The 14,075-nt window shown below is 41.4% G+C and overlaps 1 protein-coding gene across 1 annotated transcript in view; it reads left to right on the top strand.

The window, feature by feature from the left end:
* The window catches only part of NTRK2 (neurotrophic receptor tyrosine kinase 2), a 311,995-nt gene that overhangs the window by 134,429 nt on the left and 163,491 nt on the right, over window positions 1-14,075 (top strand). The window contains 1 exon segment of the mRNA XM_066367881.1: window positions 8,481-8,528. Within this exon segment, the coding sequence (XP_066223978.1) occupies window positions 8,481-8,528 (48 nt within the window).

The following is a 14,075-nucleotide window of genomic DNA, read 5'->3' as shown; positions in this document are numbered from 1 at the left end:
TGCATTCAGACATCCCTTGCCTTCCCTGAAGGGAGCTTGTGACAGCTGAAAATAACGTCTTCATAGAGCATTTTGAGCTCTCACTGGGGTTGCACAGTGGAAAGGCAGAGCCTTGATAGAATTCTCTCATGTCTGTCATCTCTTATTAGTAAGCAGAGGTTGCCCCTGTTTTCCTCAAAGTTCCAAGCTTGGAAACTGATTATTTGCCTTTCTAGATTCCATTTTTGAACTCCCCAGAAAAGGTTGTGACCATTTTTATTAAAGGAAAAGGCTTTCAGAATTTATAATAGATGAAAAAAAACAAACAAAAAACAAAAAACAAGAACTAAGACAAAAAACTCAACACCATGCAGTTTAATTGTGAATGACTCAGATGTAGATGAGCTGAATTTTCTTTGAAATAGTCTATATGTTCAAAATGAAAGGTGAAGGAGTTGGCCATTTTATTTTCTCAAAATTAAATGTTTGAAATATGAGTTTGGGATATTTTGCCACCTTCCAAGCAAGTCTGGTTTAATCTAGTCCTACTCGAGCCTTCTGAACTTTTTCAAACTTAAGACTTTAGTTTGCTTCTATTTTTTTAATGCTACAATGGAAGCTGACCAATTTCCCCTGATTAAAATAATGTCTAATCTCTAGTCAGTTCCTGGCGTATAGCAAGTATTTAATAAGGACTGCTTTTTAATATAACTGTTGCAGAGCATATATGGGTCCTTCTCTCAAGATAGGATATAGTGCCCCCATAGCATCTGAGTGTTAGTTAGCAGGAGAAAATCTAGGCCAGCTGACTGAGTGCTTTTCTTTAAATTGCATATGATCTCAGGTTTCCAAAATACCCTGGAAAGCTATAGAAGGCCACATGGCAATCTCTTCTCAGTCATATGTGCCAAATGATTAGTACTATACACTGCTAGAGCTTGAATGGGCCTTCAGTGCCATGTCTCAACCTCTGTCTTCGTGGAGTGGGAAACAAAGTCTGTTAGGGAGGTGGGGGGGGGGAGAATGACTCACCCAAGGTCATTCAGTTCATTTCTTGCAGTGTCTAGATACAGTCCCATCTGATATTTAGTCCAGCGTCTTTATTTCACACTCCTACCTGGGGTGCTAGATTCTAAATATTGATCACTTTTAAAGACTGTTTTCAGTGAGCTTCCATTGGAGTGCCACAAATGAATCAGGAAGGTAACAAACATATTTTCAAAGCATAGTGGTTTTATGTTGGATGCATAATTTGAATATGGTCATTTTCATTATACTTCCTGGACTTCCTATTATTATGCATTTTAAAAACTGTTCTAATTCATTCATTCAACAAGTATTTATTGAAGCTCTGTGCAAGGCACTAGAGGGAGTGATGGATATAATGGCAAGATCCTTGGAGCAAATAGTTTGGTACTCTACCCATGTCCTCTCAGCTCTTACTGTCCTGTATGTGCCCATGGTGTCATGCCAAAAGCACCAATAACATTCTGAGGGCTTCCCCTTAGCCAGATGACAGGTGATAATTGGAGGATCAGTGACCCAACTTCCTCAATTTTTGGATGGGATATGTCTGAGATGCATTCTTTATCATCTCTCCGGTTTCCCCAGGAATTTGAATTTTAGCTGTCCACAGAGTAATCTACTGGAAATTATATCCATCACAGGCTACCCCTCACCCCGTGTTACTTGCTCATTCCCCTCTAGTGTTTCTTGGATCCCTTCCTCATAAACTGCCTTTACATGAATTGCATTGGTGTTGTTTATGGGAGAGTCTTCTCTAAGACGGTCATGAATTCCCAGAGCTTGAGTTCTTGTAAAGGATGCAGACAATGCATGATAAATACATAAGGAGATTTCCTGGCACATATTGAGAAGGATTAGATGATTGTGAGAGGAGAGAGGCTGAGAGAGCTTCTGGTTAAAGTGACAAGGTTGGGGCCTCCCAGAGGATGAGATAGTTGACCTGAAATGTGAAGGAAGAGATGTGGGTAGGCATAGCAGAGCCAAGAAGATGATCCTGGGAAGAGGCAAGATAAAGTGCAAAGTGAGCAAGAACAGGGAAGGGCCACTGTAGCTATTTATGAAATAGAGGGATGGGGGAATTGGGTGGGCTGGCTGAGGCCACGTCATGCAGGACTCTACAGTGATGATCAAAAGTTTATAATAAATGCAACGAGAACCCTTTAAAGGATGTTAAACAGGGAAATGCAATAATCTGATATATACTTGAAAATGATTACTCTGGCAGCTCTGTGGAGAAGTGATTAGGGGAGGCAAGAATAGAGCAGGAATTGATTTAGAAGGCTGCTGCAGAAATCGAGATGACAGATGATAGCTGGTTCTCAGCACCCAGATCAACCATTGATTGGGAACACGATTAAATGGAATATAAATGCAGAATCCATATACATGTATATCTCTGTCACTAAAACATCCATATATATATATTTCAGTGGTCTTAGCATTGTGGAGTTAAGAAACCTTTGAAAATTTAATGGAATCTGTGGACTTTCCAGAAAAATGCAAATGTATGTGAATACACAGTTTCACATTTTTGATGGAGGATTGGGAAGATCTGGGGTCAGTTAATAAAACCTCAAATAAATAAATAAATTTATTTAAGGTCTAATTTACATGTAATATTATTTTCAGGTATATAGCATGATGATTCTATATTTGTATATATTACAAATTGATCACCATAATAAGTCTAGTTAACATCCATCACGACACATAGTTACAAATTTCTTTTTCTTGTGATGAGAACTGTTAAGATTACTCTCTTAGCAACTTTCAAATATGCAATACAGTATTATTAACCGTAGTCACCAGGCTGTACATTACACCACAGGACTTACTCATGTTACAGTGGACACGTGTACTTTTTGACCCCCTTCACCCATTTCATCCACCCCCACCTCAACTCTGGCAAACACCAATATGTTCTCTGTATCTTTGAGGGTTTCTTTCCTCTCTCTCTTTTTAGATTCCACATGTAAGTAAGATGATACAGTATTCATTTTTCTCTAACTTATTTACTTAGCATAATGCCCTCAAGGTCCATCCATGTTGTCTCAAATAGCAAGATTTCCTCTTTTATTATGGCTAAAGAAAATGTCATTGCACACGTATATCCCGTTTTCTTTATCCATTGATCCACTGATGGACACTTCCATGTTTTAGGTTGTTTCCATGCCTTGGTTATTGTGGATAGTGCTGCAATGAACATGGAGGTGCATATATCTTTTGAAGTTAGTATTTTTGTTTCCTTCAAATACCAGAAGTGAAGTTGCTGGATCATATTGTAGTTTTATTTTTAGATTTTTTTTGAAGAAACTCCATACTGTTTTCCATAGTGGCTATGCAAATAAATAAATAAATAAATAAATAAATAAATAAATAAATAATTGTGTGTATGTATCAGTTAGGGTAGGCTCTCTACCATGGTAACAAAAAAATCCCAAAGTGGATAATGGTTCAAACACAATAGTTTATTTTTTGCATATGAATGAGAGTTGGAGGATAAATAGCTCAGCTTCATTAGACCTTAGTAGAATAACTCAGTTTCTACACTGTGTATGCTGAATGGGAGAATTAGTAGAGGTTTTATCTGCTAACTTCAAGTCATAACTTCCAATTTGATGTAAGTATTGTCTTCACTTTGGATAAATAGAAGGAGAAAGCATGGGGTAGCATACATGGGAAGTCTTAATGACCCAGAAATGATACCCATTGCTCTACTCACAGTCCTTTGGCTATAAATTAATGCAATGGCCACAACTAACTTCAAGGAGGGCTGATTAATGTAGTGTAGCTGTGGGTCCAAGCAAAAAAAAAAAAAGGAAAACAAAGAGTTCATAGAGCAGCTAGCAGTTTGAGTTAAAATACACGTACTTTTCTTTATATTTTTTGCATTGTAGGTGTTCAGTGTTGCTTAGAGAACAGTGTAATAATAAGATACATTGGAGTTTGAAGGACGGGAAGGGATGAAGCCAATGAATGTTGGTCAGGAGGATTCCAGGATCCTTTGTGTCATAATTTCCACAACCAATTTAATTCAAAGCAAGCCCACTTCCTGGTCAGTGGATACAGTACTTACATAAATGTTGTGTCCTTAAGTGAAGGATTAAGATAAAATTGAAGTGGAAACTTGGCCCCAAACTACACTGTTCAGTGGCCTGTGGAACTGAAATTAATTTGAAGCAAACTATTACTCACTCTGACTGTGTGTCCTTTGGAAAAGAAGATGCTTATATTGTCAGCAAAGCATCCATTGCATTCATTTCCCCTCCACTCCAATGACCAGTCCTCTTAGCTCTTTGTTTTAGGTAACAGGCAATTGACTACTCCACTTATTGAGTGTCTACTCTGGCCTTGACACTGTCTAGTCCGCACTTTCCCTGCAGCAAAGGCAGCCCAGAGAGCTCCTTTTTCACGTGTCCTGTAGGGAGTGGGCATGGCCATCAGAAGTTGGAGGTGAAGTACATTTCTCATAGTGAGTCATACTTTCCCATTTGATTCCATTAGAATGTTAGAGATGCTTTTCTTGGGGATGGAGGGTGGTGAGTCTTAACTTAAAATACAAAGAAATTACATTTGGGGGTGGAAGGTGGTGAGTCTTGCTTTAAATTATAAAGAAATCACATTTGAGAACAACGCAAATTTTAATTTTTCCAGAGTTAAAAGGAAGGGAAGCTGATCTTTCTCCTGATATACTTAAGTGATTTTTCTGAAACTTTAAAAAGAAAAAGAAAATCCAGAATCCAGAAATTGCCTTCTCTGGTGACCAGAATCCTTCTTACAGTCTCAGTTACTGTTTGTGTGAATTAGCATCCACAGGGAAGATTAGATTTCCCCACATTGCCTGTTTGTTGTTCCTCCCTCTGAATCTCTCGCTGGCATCATATATATGCCTTTCCAACCCCCTAAATTTTAGCTCTTTTCTTTGGGAGATGTTTGAAATGTAATCTTTACTGCAATTTATTTTATTTAGTTGAAGTCCCATTTTAAGAGTTGTTAATATGTTAATGGGCCTTTTAAAAAAGTACATTTCTCTTCTCTGGTCAGGGAGGATTGAAATTTCTTCCATGTCAGATGGATTTCATTGGTTAATTTTATAATTCAGAATCTTTGTTGGTCTAGATTCCAAAAGGAGGAGTTCCTTTAAGCTCACTGCAATGACATTTGCTTTTGAAGGAGTCCTTTATTTTTCAGTGAATAAAGTGTCTCTTATTAAACAGCATATAAAAGAATGTTTGGCAGGACTCGACTCCCAGTGGGTGAAACCTCACAGGAAATTGAGAAATTGTTTCTTTTTGGCCTTGTGGGAAATTTTTGCCAGTGAAATATAGTATTAAGGTTTTGAGACTACTGCTTAAATCCATCAAGAAAGTGCTGTCAGACAGGGGACAGCTTCTGGGGTGGGGAGAGGGCCAGATGCCAGTGTGACTTTGCTACTCTGGTCTGTTAAATTTTCCAAGTACTCTGAGGTACGGTCAAGAAGATTGTATTCCATCTTGCAGAATAATTGTTTTACTATTAGAGAGAACTTGTAAATCTTTTAGCAATTTAGGAATAAGTTGGTCCAAAGTTAGCCTCAGTTTGATGCCCTTTCATTTGTTTCTGCAAAACAGGATGTTGTATGTGCCCAAACAAGAAATGTGTCCTAAGTGTAGCATCACCATATGTTTCATTGCCCAAACCCCTAACCTTCATTGTTCACTTCCACACTCCCCTCAACTTGCAGTCAATCACCTTGTCCCATCCCCCTAAACATGCCTGACAGACATCTCCTTCTCTTCCCCATCCCACCTCCCTAGAACCTCGTTCATGCCACAGTTCTCTCCTGTCTTGATTTCTCTAGCAGCCTCCTTAACCAGTCTCTTGCCTTCAATCTTTCCCTTCTATAATCTTGTTTGTACTCTAGAGCCAAAGTGATTTTTCTGAAACTAATCTTGATCATATTATTGCCTAGCATGAGACTTTTTTCCTTTTTTTTGGGGGGGGGGGAGTGCTATCTATAAAATTTAAACTCTTGGCCTGGTCCTTATTTTGTTTCTCATTTCCCTGTCCAGCTGCATCAGCCCCTTGACACAAACAGGGTGCCCATGCTAGCCATGACTGGACTACTTACACTGAGAATGCCCCCTCTGCTTCTCCCAATTCTTGGCTAATTCTAACCGGTTGTCCAGAAGCCAGGGAACTTTGCTTTGACTGCCCTCCCCAGAATTGGATAGATGCCCTTCCCTTGAGTCTCATACACCCTGGGCACACATCTGGGGTAATTGATCTTTGATTGTAAGTTGCTGGAGGGCAGGCCATGCAGCTTATTTCTCTCTAAATCCTCTGCTATGCCTGTTGAGAGAATAAATGACTACTTACAGTGTTCTTTTAATATATAATATTGAATCCTAATTGTAATGTCATAAACTTTGACTAATTTTGGCTATTTTTGGAAAGGCAACTATGAAAGAATAAATATAAAACCTTGGATTTGGCATCAGAAGGCTGAGTCCCTGTGAGCTGTGACCTTTGCTAAGTCTATCAGCCTCTCTGAGTGTGAATTCCTTGTCAATGAACAGAGGATAATATATTACAGGGTTTGGCTGAGGACCAGGGGAGAAGTGTATGGGTGGGGGAAGCACCTGGAGAAGTATCATGACCGCACATGTGATATCTGCCTTAATCTAATTATTTCCATACCTGTAGCCCTTCTTCCTGCACCCATGCCAAACACCAGCCCAGGAGACATGGAGTATGAGTCTTGTATGTGGCACAGGGCAGGGCTGGGTCATTGCCAGGTCTCTGTTCAGTTAGGTGGAGACGTATCAATCGAAAGGACAAGAGTAAGCAATGGTTCACGCTTAGCTATCCCATTGGAAATACACTCCTGCCCTCTCAGACACTGTTGGTGACAGTAAGACTGGATACAGTGAGAAAGCAGTTTGATCACACGTGTAGAGAACCCTAACAATATTCATCCCTTTTGACTCAATCATTCCGATTCTAAGATTTACCTTGAGTTTTAAAAATGGGGATAGGGGCACCTAACACTTGTAGAGATGTTCTTTGCAGTTGTGTTATTATAGTTAATCATGGAAAATAACCTGAAGTGTAACTCAGTGAGGGGCTGCTAGGGCATTGCTCTTCAGGGGGCTTTCTGTAAGATGGAAACATGATTCTGAAAAAAATGCTCAAGTGGAAAAAAACAGTCTTAAAAATACAATCTACGGTTTCATTGAAACTATGTAAATCAAACAAATGTAGAAAACAAAAAGTGATCAGTGGGAAAATGCACTCTGTTTTGAGAGGGATTAGTCGTAGTTAGGAAACCCGCAGGCACAGCCCTGCCTCGCTAGACCGAGGGCCTTGTGAATGAGGTTCACTGTCTCTGTGCAAAGGAATCTTTATTTGGCATTGGATAGAGGCCAGACCTTCATCCGTCTTCTAAAACCTGGAAGCAAGTGTTCAAAGGACTATAAATCAGAAGGAAAAATCGGCTGAGAGTGTGGAGAGTGGAAGTTTTAGAATACCAGGAAGGAAGGGCTAAATATACTTGAAAAAAAAATAGTAATCATGATAACAACTTTGTAAGGCATTCTTGAGTGTGTAATGGGTTTTATATACATTGCTTTGTTTAAATTGGCTCTTCTTCTCCATAACTTTTTATCCTAAATTCCTGTAAAAATCACCACAGATTTAAAAAGCTGCGACATCCATTTACTTCTTGGGCTCCATTATTAGCCTTGTATCCAGGGATGTCCCTACTGTGCAGAAGTCACTTTGAATCTAGTGAACATTACCTAGAAGGGAACAGTCAGGCCCAGAAAACAGACATACATTTCACTGGGGTTTTATTCACTGGAGGACCTCCAAATGTCTGGCAGACCTTTTCTTAAGCATGCCAGCAGAGCCTTGCGTTGTAAGAGGCACAGGTCTGCTGTGAGCTGCCCACCGTCGCAGAATAAGGCAGTTGTGGGATCCGTGTAGAAGTGATTCCCTGGTTTTTCTCTTGAATCCCCATCCAGCCCAGTGTCGGTTCTCCCACGGGACTTCATGTTCCTTTTTACTGCCTATCTCGGCTCCAGAAAAGATCTGCTCTCTTTTCTTACTATCTTTTCCACATGGCGGAGGTTCAGAACCACAGTGCATTTGTGAGATGCATTGCGTGTTTTCACCCTGCCACTCCTCTGTTAGATTCCATACTTTGGTGGAAGAGAGAAAGTGAGAAAGAAAACTGCTCAGAACTTTTAACCCTGGGTTTTGGTCATCTTTCTTGAAGACACATTACTATCCCTTAGTGGACTTGAACTTTCATGTTCTCAGGATGAAAAATACATCTTTACACAAAATCCAGGGGTTGGGCATTTAAGAGGAAGCTTTGGTCCTCGACAGAGGTTTCTGAGGGAGTTGGAGTTATTTCGCTAGAAACAGTGCTGAATACCTCTGGTTTACGCTTCTCTTTCGAAGTTTATTTTATGTTTTGTTGTGGTTTTCAGATTTCTCATGGTTTGGATTTGGGCAAGTAAAATCAAGACAAGGTGTTGGTAAGTAGTTATTCCTTCTTTGGATAACTAAAAATGAGCTTGTGTTTGATTCAGATGAAACTGCTTAGCTCTCTTCATACTTGCTGACCCCTGATTCATTTTTGTGTGTTCCTGGTTTCTGATTTGCTAAAGAAAGAGGCTTAGAATGTTTCCAGAAAAGGCATTACTGTTGCTAATTGAATTCAGTAAATGATCCTGTATTTTTTAATTTGACTTGTTTTTACCCTATGGGGACACGTCAGCTGTCATCCAGTTCAAGGTTGCTGATGCATTGTTAGAAGGTTAAGAAAATAAAATACAATTATACTGCAGTTCCAAGCATAGCAAAGTTGGCTAAATATTCAAGTCTGGAAAAGTATGGGCTTTAACTTTTTCTCATTGGCCAGGATGTATAAATTTCTGAATTAGTAAATCAGCTGTCCCTTTATGACCATTTCTCTTTCAAAAAAAAAAAAAAAGACTAACATCCAGACACTATGATTTGTGTTTGATTGCATTCAGTTCCTTGCAATTGTGTTGACAATTGAAAAGCAGAACTTATAACTAGCAAATGAGTGCAGATAATGCGTCTCATCTCTACGATGGAAATCAGGTGTGATCTCTCAGGACCTCCAGTTTGTTCAGCATTTTCAGTGGGTACAGAGACAATAAATAGGAATTGCTTTAGGAAGCACAGTAAGTCAGAACTTCTTCCATTTTGTGTGTGCATTTCCTAGCTTCAGCCATCTTGAACATCCGTTGATTAGTGTCTTTTTGTTGCAAAGTCGGCTGTAGGTAAACTTGCAAAGTGAGAGAGATGTACCAGTGTCACAGAACCTTTCGGTTCTGAGCCATCCACCCCATGTGTGTTCCTCTGTTCTCATGAGGGACCCTGTCTCATTTCCATTTTTGAGCTGGACAGCAGTCAGTCTGACCCTGAAGGAGCCCCCCGAATTCCAAGGGAAAAGCCCTTCACCAGCAAAGGGAAAGTGGGGCTGTGGCAAAGTTGGAACATTGAGCTTAGCCACCTCAGGATTTGTCGTGACTCCCCAGGAAAAATTTCAGAAATAGGTGGTCATGGTCATTTTAAGAGACAAGAGAGTATCTTGTGGGGCAATCTTGAAGATGCCCCGTTTTATGGCCTGTGCCGTGTGTGTGTGTGTGTGGGGGGGGTAGGTGGCAGGTGGAGTTGGGTGATCAATTCTCCCACAACAGTGCTGTGGGATGGGGTGTTCCTGCCACTAAACAGTAAGTCGCCGGAACCCCATAAACATTTGTTCAGGCCCTTTGCCCTGCAGCGAGGTGCTCGTTCCTGGAAAGCTTCAGTAACAGGACTTCACCCTTGTAGGCCACAGTGGAAGGAATTCCTCAGAACTGGTCTTTCAGCCACAGATCATTAGCGGTGCTGCTGCTTTAAAATGTTGGTTTGGTTATTATTATTCAGGTGTGGCGAGGCCCATAGGTCAGGAGACGACTGCCATTGATGGAAAGATAATTCATTATTCATAGCTCCCAAGAGAAGAGGACTCAGCCTGTTGCAGGGGGGCCACCAGGGGAAGCACCTGCACCAGTCAGGAGGCAGGGGAGTGGGGGCAAACGTGGACAGGAGCCTTTATAGTGGTTTCCTCGGGGAGGGCGGGGTGCGGTGGGGTTAGCAGGTTTAGGCGGGGTAGGCAGATTTAGGCGGGGTTAGCACGTTTAGGCAGGTTAGCAGGTTTAGGGGGGGTTAGCACGTTTAGGCAGGTTAGCAGGTTTAGTCAGGGTTAGCAGATTTAGGGGGGGTTAGCACGTTTAGGCAGGTTAGCAGGTTTAGTCAGGGTTAGCAGATTTAGGGGGGGTTAGCACGTTTAGGCAGGTTAGCAGGTTTAGGCGGGGTTAGCACGTTTAGGCAGGTTAGCAGGTATAGTCAGGGTTAGTAGGTTTAGTCAGGGTTAGCAGGTTTAGGCGGGGTTAGCACGTTTAGGCAGGTTAGCAGTTTTAGGCGGGGTTAGCAGATTTAGGCGGGGTTAGCACGTTTAGGCAGGTTAGCAGGTTTAGTCAGGGTTAGCAGATTTAGGGGGGGTTAGCACGTTTAGGCAGGTTAGCAGGTTTAGGCGGGGTTAGCAGTTTTAGGCGGGGTTAGCAGATTTAGGCGGGGTTAGCAGATTTAGGGGGGGTTAGCACGTTTAGGCAGGTTAGCAGGTTTAGTCAGGGTTAGCAGGTTTAGGCGGGGTTAGCATGTTTAGGCAGGTTAGCAGTTTTAGGCGGGGTTAGCAGATTTAGGCGAGGTTAGCACGTTTAGGCAGGTTAGCAGGTTTAGGATCCAATGGTTTGAGGAACTTCAGTGGCTCTGGGATAATGAGGCCCATGGACGATGGCCTGGGGCATGAATGCTTGATAAAGAATGTGGCTGGGTGTATAGATTATGGGTTAGTTGGTTTGTATATGACAGGCACACTCAGAGGCAAATTCTGTATTCCCTGTTGGAACTGGCTAACCCTGGGCAGTGCAGCCACTCCAGTGTCATCAAGATATTGAAGCATGAGAATATAGAAAACAAAAGACATGCTTCATCCAGCTGCTCAGGAACAAGAATCTCTCCCCGCGCCTTGAAGGTATTGTTCGTCCTGAGAGATGAAACCCCTTTCCCAGATGACCTTCATTGATTCCTAGCACAGGGAAATGAGCCTAAGTTAGGCTTAGAAGGGTCTGTGAAGTCAGAGATGCAGGATACATTACCCAGCAGCTCTGATAAAAGACAAATGCCTCTTTGAAGTCAAGACATATGAAAAGAAAAATAGGCAAAAGATGTTTCCAGGCATACTCCTATTTGTCAGCTCCCAGTAATTAGAACTCTCTACCTGAAACTCAGCAAATTGCACATACCCAGCAATTTAAAACTTTTTATTAATTTTGTAAGACATTTTCTCAAGTCCTCATATGAATTTCTCATCACACTGTGATGTGCCCCTGACTCTTCTGGCTGTCTTTTCATCACGTCTTCTCAAGCACGTGCACAGACATACAATGACACATCGCGTGACATGCACAGACAGGCTGCTGTCAAATTATATAGACATTCATTGTCCCCGCTGAGAGCTCTTTTTCTCCCTCCTTCCTAACTTTGCTGAGCTCCATTAGATCAAAATGTTCCTAGAAAAATGGGCTGAATCCCTGCAGCCTGGCAAGCCACATCAATCTTCCAGGATTCGGAGCATCAATAATGGAGAAAACAGCCCTGGAATTAATATTCCAATTGATAAATGGTAGAGGTTTATATGTTGGTCATATTTGTCAACAGCAACCTTCTGGCAAAGTGAAAAGGCTTTTGAAAAATTACCTCTGGTACGTTATCCTGCTCCCATACGTTAAAAAATCCAGCCCCTCCCCAGGCCCCCAAAAGAGAGCCTGTTTTCTTTTATCTGAAGAGTCAGGGGTTTCAATCAGGGAGGCCAGGGGAAGGAAAGGGTGGCTCTTGGTGGAGGAAGGGACATGAAGAGCAAGTCTCTCCCTTGAACTCTTTAAGTTAGGGCCCCACTGTGTCCGTGGAAGATGATTCAGAGCCTGGATTCCTGGAGGAATCTCAATGTTGTCTGCTAGGTATTGACCTCCTCCAAATTGATGACATACTGTGGGAATGCTAATAGTCTGATCTGGGCCAAAAGAATCAGAGATGAAGACAACTGGGGTCAGTGTGTTTCTATTCACTGCAGGGGTTCCAGAAACAGAGATCGCTGGCCTTCTGACAGTGTGTGGGATATTTGACCGCAACCATTCCTGTATTTCTGAGGGATAACGTGCAGCCTGGAGTCTATTGAGAAATGTGTGACCTTGACTGCTAGGAAGGCTCAGGCAGTAGCCTACCTGGGTAACCACAAAAAGGGGGGCAGTGCACTGGGAACAGAGTGAGGGAATCAGTGGGGGGAAGGTTTTATGCACAAGAGGTAGAAACCTGAGCACAACCCATTTGTATTTTCCATCTCTGGGTTTAAGCTCTGGATGATCTAGGCCTGCCAGGAAGAAAATAATAAAACAGGGATGGTTAAGGATATTAGAGAGAACTTGTCTTTATTCTTGGCAGAATTTCCACACTTTACTAATGCCGATGAGCTAGGGCTAGGCTCAAGACGAGCACAATTGGGGCGATTGCCTTTGCTTTGAGTGTGCTGTGGCTTCTAAACTGGCTGTGTGAGGACTTGTTTGCAGAATTAAGCCAGAGTGTATCATTAAAGGCATCTTAAATGTACATCCCCTTGAGAGAACGCTTTAAAGAATTACCTATACTGGCAGTTGGCTGCCTCCTGCATAGTTTGTTTAAGATTCAGCTAGCTGGGAAAGGTTCAATTGTTATCACTATATACTGTGATAATCCCCATTTGAGGGGGAAAATGAATCTTGAGTTGGGAGATAGATTACTATGATATTTCAGGGAAGATTTAAAGATGTGAGGCACAGCAGCTTTTGTTTTGAGAATTGTGGGGCTTCTCGGTGAAATAGTTGTGTGAGGGGAGAGGTAAAGAATGGATTGGAGGTGCTGAAACATGTATCCTGGGGCTTGGATGAAGACACTTCCTCTTGTTCAGAAAGTAGTGATTCAGACTTGCCTTTCCCTCATACGCAGTTGCCTTGGCTGTGTATTCAATCCTGCCTTGTCACTGTATTCCTTTTTTGTCTTTCCTCCTTATCCTTCCCCTCCTAGCTTTCTCTTGGCTTATGCCAGTAGTCCTGGCCAGCAGTTGCTTTCTCTGGAACCCTGAACCCATTCAGGACACTGCAAAGCATGTGTCATAAATGTATGTCTAGGTGGCTTTGTCTACTTTTCATGGATGGATGTCAGCCATAAGCCACCAAAATTTTAATTATTTTTATGCTTTCATATAAACCTTTATATTCATAAATCTATTTTTGGTTGCAACAGTATAGATTTAGTGGTCAATGGATAAATGGTTCAGACAAGACACAGTAGTCCATATTTATCGGCATTGACATTCTGAGAGTCTGGACAACAAAGTTAAGAGTATCATATGAAAAGTGCTATGGTTATTGTTTTAGTACCCAGACATCCATGGAATGACTCTATAAATAAGTAATATTATAGCTAAAGGCCAAACAGATAAATTGCTGTGGGATTGAGTCATTAGCTCATAGGCAAACGTGGTACAGGTACAGATAGAATATACAGAGAGAAGAACAGAGTCATAGGGCAGTGCAATGTAATTCTAGTCCACCTGTTGTAAGTTCATTTAGGAAAACGTAGTAACAATTTATACTCATAAAGCACATGTAAATTTATAATGCATTTTCACTATCAGTAGTCTAATAAAATAACAAACTAATAGCATTTTGCACATTTTACAAATGTAAGTGGATGCAGAGGTACAAAGAAGGTAAGTGACTTGTCCAAAGAGTGGAGAAATTAACTCAGATCTTTGAGTCCTGAGTACATCTTTCAGTACACTGTGAATCAGGAGCTTAGATTGAGTCTGGGAGTTTCAAAGAGTGAGTGTTCTAATGATGTTCAGAGAACAGAGAGGAAGTGGTGTATTAAATTATAGAAGAAGGAAGTACAGAAATTGGAGCACTCATACA

Source organism: Saccopteryx leptura, chromosome 2 (assembly GCF_036850995.1).
Source record: "Saccopteryx leptura isolate mSacLep1 chromosome 2, mSacLep1_pri_phased_curated, whole genome shotgun sequence".
Lineage (NCBI taxonomy): Eukaryota > Metazoa > Chordata > Mammalia > Chiroptera > Emballonuridae > Saccopteryx > Saccopteryx leptura.
The sequence above is the reverse complement of the archived record's forward strand: the minus strand, read 5'-3'. Positions and strand labels throughout refer to the sequence as shown.